General features: G+C 45.1%; 1 protein-coding gene across 1 annotated transcript in view; it reads left to right on the top strand.

Annotated features, from left to right (window-relative positions):
- LOC106574883 (collagen alpha-2(V) chain) overlaps positions 1 to 13,136 on the top strand; it is a 44,831-nt gene that overhangs the window by 9,000 nt on the left and 22,695 nt on the right. The window contains 14 exon segments of the mRNA XM_045711829.1: positions 188 to 280; positions 696 to 773; positions 1,403 to 1,447; positions 1,564 to 1,617; positions 5,374 to 5,427; positions 6,772 to 6,825; positions 7,276 to 7,329; positions 8,262 to 8,315; positions 8,444 to 8,488; positions 8,645 to 8,698; positions 9,081 to 9,125; positions 9,489 to 9,542; positions 9,830 to 9,928; positions 10,146 to 10,190. Coding sequence (XP_045567785.1) covers positions 188 to 280; positions 696 to 773; positions 1,403 to 1,447; positions 1,564 to 1,617; positions 5,374 to 5,427; positions 6,772 to 6,825; positions 7,276 to 7,329; positions 8,262 to 8,315; positions 8,444 to 8,488; positions 8,645 to 8,698; positions 9,081 to 9,125; positions 9,489 to 9,542; positions 9,830 to 9,928; positions 10,146 to 10,190 — 828 coding nt within the window.

Raw genomic sequence — 13,136 nt, 5'->3', positions numbered from 1 at the left:
TACATCTAGAGAAGCGTGTTACAATACTGCGATTCAATGTGACCTAGGACTAATAAACTATCCTGAGCTAACTCACTGCTCTTCAATACCTTTATATGTTGAATCTGCTAGACATGTCGAATCATCTCTGTAGTAGTGACATTCAATACTGTCACTCATGTATTTGCATATGTTTCCTAAAATCCAGGGTTTACAGGGCCCAGCTGGCATCGACGGGGAACCAGGAGTCCCAGGGAACCCTGGTGAGCCAGGATCCCCCGGCCAGCCCTCACACCCTGGGGTGAGTTGGTCTGTCTGTCCCCCCAGCCCGACACTTCACTGGTGCAGTCTGTAACCTTAATTTCTGGTCAAAAGTGCTTTTCCTCCCTACACTTGTTAGTAAACTGACTGAGAGGGTTGGTTTTGGAAAAAATACAGCCATTTTGTATTTTGTTTAGCTTTTTGGACGAATGTGCTTGCTGTACCTGAAATCATTTTCACCCCAAAACGTCAAGTAAGTAACATAAAGAGACTTGGGGGCTTGTAGGGATAGCTCAGAGCTTCCAAACCTTTTCTATCCCTCTTCTCATTGTACCTGTCCAATTGATGGGGAGGTCACTGCACCTATTCTCTTCATTCGGAGTCTGTGGTCACCAGTGAAGAACTTCCACACCGTGGTGATAATGAATGAATGACTGTCCTCCTCTCTCCCCCAGGGTCAGCTGGTCTCTCAAATGGCTACAGGCTTCGGTGAGAAATCAGCTGGGATGATGGGAATGATATCTGGCAACAGGGTGAGTTACTATTAAATCACCTGGGATGATGGGGATATTATCTGGCAACAGGGTGAGTTACTATTAAATCACCTGGGATGATGGGGATGATATCTAGCAACAGGGTGAGTTACTATTAAATCACCCGGGATGATAGGGATGATGTCTGGCAACAGGGTGAGTTACTATTTAATCACCTGGGATGATGGGGATGATGTCTGGCAACAGAGTGAGTTACTATTAAATCAGCTGGGATGATGGGGATGATGTCTGGCAACAGGGTGAGTTACTATTAAATCTGCTGTCCTCTCCAAAAAGCCCCTGACAACCTCAATGACTGATAGTCCTTGCTAAGTGTGTGTGTCCATGGGCAGTAGATGGTCAACAAGGAAAGACATACTGTAGAGTATGCACCACAGGGGGCAGGTGTTGCCTTAATTTGGGCGGACAGGCTCGTGTTGATGGCTTGAGCGGAATTAGTTTCACAGTTTCCATGGTTTCCATGTGTTTGATGCCATTCCATTTGCTCCGTTCCAGCTGCATCCTTATTCATTGTCTTTGCCGGGCTTGATTGAACGACAGTTAATTTACGTTTGTGCCTACATTACTCATTACTCTGTGTCTGTATGTTCTCTCAATGTATATTTTAGGGTGATGCAGGACCAAGAGGGCCTCCTGGACCGTCTGGTCAACCAGTAAGTCAAAGATGTCCGACTATATCTACCTTTCAGACATCAATTCTTACTGGAGATCATTTCTGTAAGTAAACAGACAGATATGTGATCATTTCCTTTTCCTCCCTGTCTCGTAGGGCCCTACAGGGGGACAGGGGGCCCCAGGAGACGTTGGAGACCCAGGATCCATGGTAAGAACCATGCATAATCTCTGCATCAGTCATCTCTCTGATGCTTTTTTGACTGGTTTTGAATCCCGGTCACCTACATGCTTGAAGACTGTTAGCCCATTGAAATAAAGCCTAGGCATTAGCACAGGGAGCTAACTGGCAGTCCACGGAAATCAGAAATCGGTTCCAAAGTATTCGCACACACAATATAGAGTTAAACAGTTTGTGATCATATACAAATGTAAGCAAGTGTCACGTCCTGACCATGGTAAGCTGTTATTTTCTATGGTAGAGTAGGTCAGGGCGTGACAGGGGGGGTTTATTCTATGTGTTCTATTTCTATGTTCTTAGGTTCTAGTTTTTTTTATTTCTATGTTGGTTTGTTTGGGATGATCTCCAATTAGAGGCAGCTGGTCCTCGTTGTCTCTAATTGGAGATCATACTTAAGTAGGGGTTTTTCTTCCTGTGTTTTGTGGGTGATTATTTTTGAGTAGTGTTTGTTTCTCCTCTGCGTCACGGTTTGTTGTTTTGTCTATTCGGTTATTTGATGTATTGCATAGTTTCACAGAATAAATAAAATGTGGAACTACACACACGCTGCATCTTGGTCCTCTCCTTTTGACAGCTGTGACAGAATCACCCACCACCAAAGGACCAAGCAGCGTGATCAGGAATGGACCTGGGAGGAGATTCTGGACGGGAAAGGACCCGGGGGTCAGGCTGGGGAGTATCGCCGCCCGAGGGAGGAGATTGAGGCAGCAAAAGCAGAGCGCCGTTATTATGAGGCACTATACCAACCACGAGGCAAGTGCGAGAGGCACCCCCAAAAAAAGTTTTGGGGGGGGCACACGGGGAGTTTGGCAGAGTCAGGGTGGAGACCTGAGCCAACTCCCCATGCTTACCATGGGGAGCGAGTGAAGAAGCAAGCACTGTGTTATGCGGTGATGCGCACTGTGTCGCCAGTGCGCATTCACAGCCCGGTGCGATCTGTGCCCGCGCCCTGCATTAGCTGTGCTAGGTTGAGCATTCAGCCAGGAAGGGTGGTGCCAGCTCAGCGCTCCTGGTCTCCAGTTCGCCTTCTCGGTCCAGGATATCCTGCACCGGCGCTGCGCACTGTGTCGCCACTGCGTGTTCACAGCCCAGTTCATCCTGTGCCAGCTCCCCACATTTGCCGGGCGAAAGTAAGCATCCAGCCAGGACGGGTTGTGCCAGCTATATGCTCGAGACCTCCGGTGCACCTCCATGGCCCAGTATATCCTGTGCCTGCCCCACGTACCCGGCCTCCAGTAAGTCTATCCAGCCTGGTACGTCCTGTGCCTGCTCCTCGCACTTGCCCTGAGCTGCGTGTCACCAGTCTGGCGCCACCTGTGCCACTCCCACACATCAGGCCTCCAGTGCGCCTGCCCAGTCCAGGGTGTCCTGTTCCTGCTCCCCGCACTTGCCCTGAGGTGTGTGTTACTAGTCTGGCGTCACCTGTGCCAGCCCCACGCATCAGGCCTCCAGTGCGCATTCCCAGTCCAGAGTTTCCGGCGACAGTTCCCAGTCCAGAGTTTCCGGCGACAGTTCCCAGTCCAGAGTTTCCGGCGACAGTTCCCAGTCCAGAGCTTCCGGCGACAGTTCCCAGTCCAGAGCTTCCGGCGACAGTTCCCAGTCCAGAGCTTCCGGCGACAGTTCCCAGTCCAGAGCTTCCGGCGACAGATCTCAGTACAGAGCTTCCGGCGGCGGCCTGCAACCCGGAACCTCCTGAGGTGGCCTGCAACCCGGAACCTCCTGAGGCGGCCTGCAGCCCGGAACCTCCTGAGGCGGCCTGCAGCCCGGAACCTCCTGAGGCGGCCTGCAGCCCGGAACCTCCGGCGGCGACCCGAGGCCGGAACCTCCGGCGATGATCTACAGTCCGGTAGCACAGAAGGAGAGGGATCAGGGGTTACGTCCCGAACCAGAGCCGCCTCCTCTACTGGAGGATGCGCTGGATGATAAGGTTCTGGGTACTGCACCAGAGCCGCCATTGACACTGGTTACCCTCCCTTTTGTTTTTTGTTTTTGTTTTTAGTTGCATTCGGAGTCTGCACCTTTGGGGGGGGGTACTGTCACGTCCTGACCATGGTAAGCTGTTATTTTCTATGGTAAAGTAGGTCAGGGCGTGGCAGGGGGTTTATTCTATGTGTTCTATTTCTATGTTCTTAGGTTCTAGTATTTGTATTTCTATGTTGGTTTGTTTGGGATGATCTCCAATTAGAGGCAGCTGGTCCTCGTTGTCTCTAATTGGAGATCATACTTAAGTAGGGGTTTTTCTTCCTGGGTTTTGTGGGTGATTATTTTTGAGTAGTGTTTGTTTCTCCTCTGCGTCACGGTTTGTTGTTTTGTCTATTTGGTTATTTGATGTATTGCATAGTTTCACAGAGTAAATAAAATGTGGAACTACACACACGCTGCACCTTGGTCCTCTACTTTTGACAGCTGTGACAGCAAGATTAGAAATTATAATTTTTTGGTCAAATATTATATCTGTTTGGGCTTCTTGCAGTCAATTTGTAGTCCACAAATTATTTGTAATTAAGTTCCTGACCATCCGCTCAATAAAAATCCTCCCGCAGCTGAATCAACTGACTCTAATCTTCCTGGTTTAGGCATTATCTCAGGGAGCTAACGCAAGTCTTCAGTTCTCAGGCAAAGTTATCATCATCACACCAGCTTGGATCACTGAACCACCTCCGCTACACTCTCACACGCCATATTGATGTGTTACACCAATATCTACCAATCACACACTGTCTTGATGTATTACACCAATATCTACCAATCACACTCTGTCTTGATGTATTACATCAATATCTACCAATCACACTCTGTCTTGATGTATTACACCAATATCTACCAATCACACACTGTCTTGAGGTGTTACACCAATATCTACCAATCACACTCTGTCTTGATGTATTACACCAATATCTACCAATCACACTCTGTCTTGATGTATTACACCAATATCTACCAATCACACTCTGTCTTGATGTATTACACCAATATCTACCAATCACACTCTGTCTTGATGTATTACACCAATATCTACCAATCACACACTGTCTTGAGGTGTTACACCAATATCTACCAATCACACACTGTCTCGAGGTGTTACACCAATATCTACCAATCACACACTGTCTTGAGGTGTTACACCAATATCTACCAATCACACTCTGTCTTGATGTATTACACCAATATCTACCAATCACACACTGTCTTGAGGTGTTACACCAATATCTACCAATCACACACTGTCTTGAGGTGTTACACCAATATCTACCAATCACACACTGTCTTGAGGTGTTACACCAATATCTACCAATCACACACTGTCTTGAGGTGTTACACCAATATCTACCAATCACACACTGTCTTGAGGTGTTACACCAATATCTACCAATCACAGTCTGTCTTGCGGTATTACACCAAGATCTACCAATCACACACTGTCTTGAGGTGTTACACCAAAATCTACCAATCACACTCTGTATTGAGGTGATACACCAAGATCTACCAATCACACTCTGTATTGAGGTGTAACACCAATATCTACCAATCACACACTGTATTGAGGTGTTACACCAAGATCTACCAATCACACACTGTATTGAGGTGTTACACCAAGATCTACCAATCACACACTGTATTGAGGTGTTACACCAAGATCTACCAATCACACTCTGTCTTGAGGTGTTACACCAAACCTATATGTTGTATTGACTGCGTGTGATTGGACATGTTGTTTTTATACAGGGTGGCTTTGGTTACAGAGGACCTGAGGGCCCACCAGGAAAACCAGGACCAGATGTAAGTACTCTACACGCCAACAGACATGGGCCGTGTCCCTATTCCCTATATACTTTTGACCAGGACCCGTAGGGCCAGTGGTGAGGAACAACCCGCATTAGATATGACATCTTCTCAGTATGAATGAGCCTAGTATGTTGATATTGGTTGCTTTCTGCATATGTTCCTTCATAGTATGTAGTAAGATTAGTTTAGAGTTTTTCCTAGCCACCGTGCCTCTACATCTGCATTGCTTGCAGTTTGGGGTTTTAGGCTGGGTTTCTGTACAGCACTTTGTGACATCAGCTGATGTAAAGGGCTTTATAAATACATTTGATTGATTGATTGATTGAACCAAATATTGTTTTAGTAAGTAGTAGACACGACAAAGTATGTAGGACATAGCCAAAGACCATGGATGCCACTTGCCACTGATCAAAACAGATACAAATGTTATGTAAGTGAATATCTTGTTGCTAACGTAGATTGCAGGTAGCTCTGCATACTTTCTTCAATAGGCGACTGTTGAAAAACGTGTTAGTGCAGACTACACTAGCACCAATACCTTGGTGTGTCTAACTCTGCTCTCACATGCCATGTTGCGTCATTAACTGGTTTCTTTAGAACCTTTATAAGAGATGGTAGAATGCCAAGTGTCAAATAAACATCTTGACTATTAGACAACACTAAAGTGCCTAACACACCTTTGTTCAGGATTATACAACGGGTGGTAATGCCTTTGAAGCTGGTGTTTGGAGGATATATTGGCTTGGTTTGAAGGCCCGAGGCAATATGTTCTCCAAGCACCAGCTTCTCTGGCATTTCACTTAAGCGAACCCAACATGGAGATTTTATTTTTGAACCTTTGTTCTACATCAACCTTTACTGCATTGAACATTTAGGCATACTCACCTATCCAGAATCAGTTTGACATTATGTTGGAGTGCTGTTTGTTTACCTTTCTGAAGTGCTGTTCATCTGTTGAACCCTTATGAAAAAATATTGCAGTCAGAGTGCAGTATAACTGCAGTACATTGTAATATAACTGTAGTTAGAATGCAGTATAACGGTAGTAGGCTGCAAATACTACGTCCAAAATAAATCTGTTTTTTTTTTACTGCAGTAATTTTGCAGTTTAACTGCAGTACACTGCAGTATTCTGCAATCACTGCATCCAAAATTCCACAGTTGACTGCAGTTACTGCACTTTTACTGCAGTTTCAAAATCACAATCTTTTTTGTAAGGGAAATGCAGTATGTCTACATCTGAGAGGGTGAAAATTACAACTATTTGTTACCTACCTGTACTGTAATGTCTTCTAGTAGCTGAGAATGTTATGTGAATGTGATGTTTTCCCTTCACAGGGAGAATCTGGCCCAACCGGAATAGCCGGAGATAAAGGAGTCGCTGGATCTGCCGTAAGTAACAAACTGTCTTTCATCTGAAAACCAACTATCTGTAAGCCTTCAAACAACCAATTATCTGCATTAAATATATTTCTCTGTCACTGCAGATCAAATGAGTGTTGAATGCAAAGGCATTTGCAAAAACACAATTAATTACACACTTCTTTTATGATAGACATTTCAAGATTTTGATTATACCACTTACAATAATTTCCATATGATTAGAGTGAGTTGTAAGACTGTGGATGGATGTGCTTTATTTTCCCATCCACTCCCATCCAACTGTACTTAGTTAAGAAAGCAGGTACCATTGCCTTCAACCTAAACTTGAATAGTCGTCATTTTGTGAGTAAAACCAATGAACAATAATCCACAATTAGAATAGAATGTTGTTTTAATGGGGCCACTGTGTGTACTTATACATGTGAAAGTTAAACAGTGATTAAATGTGGTGATTTCCAGGGTCCCAGAGGTTTCCCAGGACTGCCAGGTCACTCTGGACTGAAAGGCCTTAAGGTCAGCAGCAACACAATGATCACAATGCTCATATCTATGTACTGTAGTTTGAAGCATGGCTGCATGTACATTTTTGTAAATTTTTTAAAGTACCGTAAATTCCGGACTATAAGCCGCAACTTTTTTCCCAGGCTTTGAACCTCGCGGCTTAAACAATGACGCGGCTAATATATGGATTTTTCCCGCTTGAAAATGTATTTTCTCTAAAAAAACACATTCTGTGACGTGCTCAGTTTTTTGGCGGCATGAAGCTTTCATTAGACCAATGAAAATGCCGAACGGGTTAATAAGGTAAAAAAAAAATGTGTTTATTGTTTAGATTAAATCGAGCGCTCTCAAACTTCCCATCATTCTGATTACGGTAGTCATTTTGTCACCCTCATCATGGCAAAGACACGGAGAAATGCATATGATGCAGCTTTCAAGTTGAAGGAGATTGATCTGGCTGTTGGAAAAGGAAATAGAGCTGCTGCACGGGAGCTTGGTCTTAATTAATGAGCCGATGATAAGACGTTGGAAACAGCAGCGTGAGGAATTGACTCAGTGCAAAAAGACAACTAAAGCTTACTGCTAATTTTAAATTTTTTGTTACAAGCCGTGTTTCGTTAAAGCCTATTTATTTTTGTTACAAGCCGTGTTTTGTTAAAGCCTATTTATGTTTGTTACAAGCCATGTTTTGTTAAAGCCTGTGTAAAGTTCATTTGTTTCAATGTACCGGTAGGCACCTGCGGCTTATAGACATGTGCGGCTTATTTATGTTCAAAATAATATTTCCTTTTAAATTCAGTGGGTGCGGCTTATATTCAGGTGCGCTTAATAGTCCGGAAATTACGGTAGTTAACTTGGCACTGTGCTGTTATGAACTTCTGTGAGATTCGTTAGAGCCTAGAACAGACCTGATCAGAACTAATGAGCTAATGTCTCATCAACAGGGTCATGCAGGTCTTCTAGGAGCGAGAGGTCAATCTGGTGCTGCTGGGTCAAAGGTAAACTCATCATCATGCATATCTTTATATTTGTGCTGCTTCGCAAGGTTAGTATCTAAAAGTGATCTGTTTCTGTTTGAAATTGCTGCACATATCGTGACTCTCTCTCTCTCTGTGTTATTTTAAAGGGCCCATCAGGTACTCCTGGTGGAATGGGGCCCCCTGGTCCTGCGGTAGGTCATAATCAATTAGTTAATTGATAATAAATGATTATATTATTGTAATACCTGTTACTCACACACACCGATAGCTCTAAATACTCCGATATGTGTCCAATCTGTTAGTGAGGGAGTGTAATACTATGTGAAACATGATACTGTATATTTTAGGGGCCAGCAGGAATGCAAGGGGAGAGAGGAAGGAGTGGCCCAACTGGACCTGTGGTAAGAGAGATATGACTACCTCTGACCTCTGACCTATAACTCTACATTACACAGCTCCGTCTCTTCAATCCATTGATTGCCCACCTGAATTAAATTGATCTGAGGTCAGTTCTTATTCAACATGTGGCATGAGGCATCATTGGTTTATATGTAGGTTCAAAATGTTTTGTTTTGGCTTATCAGTGACACATGTTGTAACCTTTGTTTTCATTTTTTATTTATCCAGGCAAGTCAATTAAGAACAAATTGTTATTTACAATGACATCCTGGCTTACAATGACAGCCTATTCTGCCACTGTCCTATGGTGATGTGCATTGATGATGAGATGATAGAGGTGAATTTGTTAAATCTTCTTTCAGTTGTGCATCTCTCTCCATACAGGGGAAACGTGGTGAATCTGGACATATTGGGAAAGCAGGACCACAGGTACGACCTCTAACATCCAACAAAACATCACCCTTCAGATCAAATTATTATGATACACAAATCAGTATTACACATGCAATATAACAAATGAAAAGCAACACTGTATCTACTCAAAATACACTATTTTCCTGAAAGCCAGTATAAAAGTGTTATACATTTACAAATCAGCAGTAATGTTAACTGGGTAAAAGTGATGTTTCCAGTACTAACCAACACCAGACGTGTGTCCAAAATGGCTCCCTATCTCCTATATAGTGTCTATATAGTGAAAGGAATAAGGGGCCATTTTGGATACAGGCCCAGGTGTGGATGACATGCAGCCTACTGTACCAACCAACCATCCTGGATGTGATGTGATTCTAGGGTCCTATGGGGATCACTGGAGCTCTAGGATTCCCAGGTGGTCCAGGTATAAAGGTGAGTACTGTTCATTCTTTAATATACTTTGATGGAGCACAGTCCTCTTCTTCACACCAGCCATGTACTAAATATTGGTTACTCAAACGTATAACCCAGTCCTTCCCCCTCAGAATTACATTTCATTCTAAACAGGCCCATTCGGATTACTCTGTTCCGATAAAGATGTTTATATGAGGGTGTTTTTTCATGAGGGTGTTTTATTCATTATGAGCTATGCATCTGTTCAACAACGGTTGATTAGAGTGCATGTAAACACACTCTGACTGTGACACTGTTGTCTCCAGGGGCAACCAGGGCCCCCAGGAGCACGAGGGACAGGGGGCCAGCAAGGACCAAGAGGGGAGGCCGGACGCGTGGGATTGGCTGGAGCTATGGGAATTCAGGTGTTTGGCTAATTCATGATGCTAATAATCTCTACACCTACGGTAACTGTACTATCAACAACTCACCACTTCAGGGTGTAGATTGATTCACTGAAAATGTTGCTGAATCTGGTTTCTGATAAAAAAACGTCCATTGAAAGTACATTTTATGCTTAACTGACTTGTCGGGTTAAATTAAGTTTAAATAAATGACTTAAAAACATGTTGATTTCTGTAGGGTCCAACAGGAACAGAGGGAGCTGCCGGAGCCAAAGGACCATCCGTATGTATAACTCCACCCACTTTCATCTCTCCTTGTTCATCTCCTTGTTCAGCTACTCCCTTCTCCTCCCCTCAATTTAATGTATCTCTCACCTTCCAATATTCCAAATATTAATATCTGATTATGTATTACTCATTATTATGTATTATGTAAAATCCTTGAAAGTATGTAATAGGGTGTTGACTCCCACATGCCATGCTGTCTGGACAGTAGACTACAGCCTGTCCTGTTAGAATGGGCCCTGGTACAGAGTCACAGAGAGTAGGCTACAGCCTGTCCTGTTAGAATGGGCCCTGGTACAGAGTCACAGAGACAGTAGACTACAGCCTGTCCTGTTAGAATGGGCCCTGGCACAGAGTCACAGAGACAGTAGGCTACAGCCTGTCCTGTTAGAATGGGAACTGGCACAGAGTCACAGAGACAGTAGACTACAGCCTGTCCTGTTAGAATGGGCCCTGGCACGGAGTCACAGAGACAGAAGACTACAGCCTGTCCTGTTAGAATGGGCCCTGGCACGGAGTCACAGAGACAGTAGACTACAGCCTGTCCTGTTAGAATGGGCCCTGGCACGGAGTCACAGAGACAGTAGACTACAGCCTGTCCTGTTAGAATGGGCCCTGGCACGGAGTCACAGAGACAGTAGACTACAGCCTGTCCTGTTAGAATGGGCCCTGGCACAGAGTCACAGAGAGTAGGCTACAGCCTGTCCTGTTAGAATGGGCCCTGGCACAGAGTCACAGAGACAGTAGACTACAGCCTGTCCTGTTAGAATGGGCCCTGGCACTTTTTCCATCAAGATAGAACTGCCAAAGGGGGAGGAGTTGCAATCTACTGCAGAGATAGTCTGCAAAGTTCCGTCATACTTTCCAGGTCTATACCCAAACAGTTCGAACTTCTAATTTTAAAAATTAATCTCTCCAAAAATAAGTCTCTCACTGTTGCCGCCTGCTATCGACCCCCCTCCGCTCCCAGCTGTGCCCTGGACACCATTTGTGAATTGATCGCCCCCATCTAGCCTCAGAGTTCTTTCTGTTAGGTGACCTAAACTGGGATATGCTTAACACCCCGGCAGTCCTACAATCTAAGCTAGATGCCCTCAATCTCACACAAATCATCAAGGAACCCACCAGGTACAACCCTAAATCCGTAAACATGGGCACCCTCATAGACATTATCCTGACCAACTTGCCCTCCAAATACACCTCTGCTGTTTTCAATCAGGATCTCAGCGATCACTGCCTCATTGCCTGTATCCGCTATGGGTCTGTGGTCAAACGACCACCCCTCATCACTGTTAAACGCTCCCTAAAACACTTCTGCGAGCAGGCGTTTATAATCAACCTGGCCCGGGTATCCTGGAAGGATATTGACCTCATCCCGTCAGTCGAGGATGCCTGGTCATTCTTTAAAAGTAATTTCCTCACCATCTTAGATAAGCATGCCCCGTTCAAAAAATGCAGAACTAAGAACAGATATAGCCCTTGGTTCACTCCAGACCTGACTGCCCTTGACCAGCACAAAAACATCCTGTGGCGGACTGCAATAGCATCGAATAGTCCCCGCGATATGCAACTGTTCAGGGAAGTCAGGAACCAATACACGCAGTCAGTCAGGAAAGCAAAGGCTAGCTTTTCAAGCAGAAATTTGCCTCCTGTAGCTCTAACTCCAGAAAGTTTTGGGACACTGTAAAGTCCATGGAGAACAAGAGCACCCCCTCCCAGCTACCCACAGCACTGAGGCTAGGAAACACGGTCACCACCGATAAATCCATGATAATCGAAAATTTCAATAAGCATTTCTCAATGGCTGGCCATGCCTTCCTCCTGGCTACTCCAACCCCGGCCAACAGCTTCGCCCCCCGCAGCTACTCGCCCAAGCCTCCCCAGCTTCTCCTTCACCCAAATCCAGATAGCAGATGTTCTGAAAGAGCTGCAAACCTGGACCCGTACCAATCACCTGGGCTAGACAATCTGGACCCTCTCTTTCTAAAACTATCCGCCGCCATTGTTGCAACCCCTATCACCAGCCTGTTCAACCTCTCTTTGTATCGTCCGAGAGCCCTAAAGATTGGAAAGTTGCCGGGGTCATCCCCCTCTTCAAAGGGGTTGACTCCCTAGACCCAAACTGTTACAGACCTATTTCCATCCTGCCCTGCCTATCTAAAGTCTTCGAAAGCCAAGTTAATAAACAGATCACTGACCATTTCGAATCCCACCGTACCTTCTCCGCTGTGCAATCTGGTTTCTGAGCCGGTCACGGGTGCACCTCAGCCACGCTCAAGGTCCTAAATGATATCATAACCGCCATCGATAAAAGACAGTACTGTGCAGCCGTCTTCATCGACCTGGCCAAGGCTTTCGACTCTGTCAATCACCGTATTCTTATCGGCAGACTCAATAGCCTTGGTTTTTCTAATGATTGCCTCGCCTGGTTCACCAACTACTTTGCAGACAGAGTGCAGTGTGTGAAATTGGAGGGCATGTTGTCCGGACCTCTGGCAGTCTCTATGGGGTACCACAGGGTTCAATTCTCGGGCCGACTCTTTTCTCTGTATATATCAATGATGTCGCTCTTGCTGCGGGCGATTCCCTGATCCACCTCTATGCAGATGACACCATTCTGTATACTCCTGGCCCTTCCTTGGACACTGTGCTAACAAACCTCCAAACGAGCTTCAATGCCATACAACACTCCTTCCGTGGCCTCCAACTGCTCTTAAACGCTAGTAAAACCAAATGCATGCTTTTCAACTGTTCGCTGCCCGCACCTGCCCGCCCGACTTGCATCACCACCCTGGACGATTCCGACCTAGAATATGTGGACAACTATAAATACCTAGGTGTCTGGTTAGACTGTAAACTCTCCTTCCAGACTCATATTAAACATCTCCAATCCAAAATCAAATCTAGAATCGGCTTTCTATTTCGCAACAAAGCCTTTCACTCA

This window comes from Salmo salar, unplaced genomic scaffold (genome assembly GCF_905237065.1).
Source record: "Salmo salar unplaced genomic scaffold, Ssal_v3.1, whole genome shotgun sequence".
NCBI classification, from domain to species: domain Eukaryota; kingdom Metazoa; phylum Chordata; class Actinopteri; order Salmoniformes; family Salmonidae; genus Salmo; species Salmo salar.
Note: the sequence above shows the minus strand (reverse complement) of the source record. Positions and strands in the feature narration are given on the sequence as shown.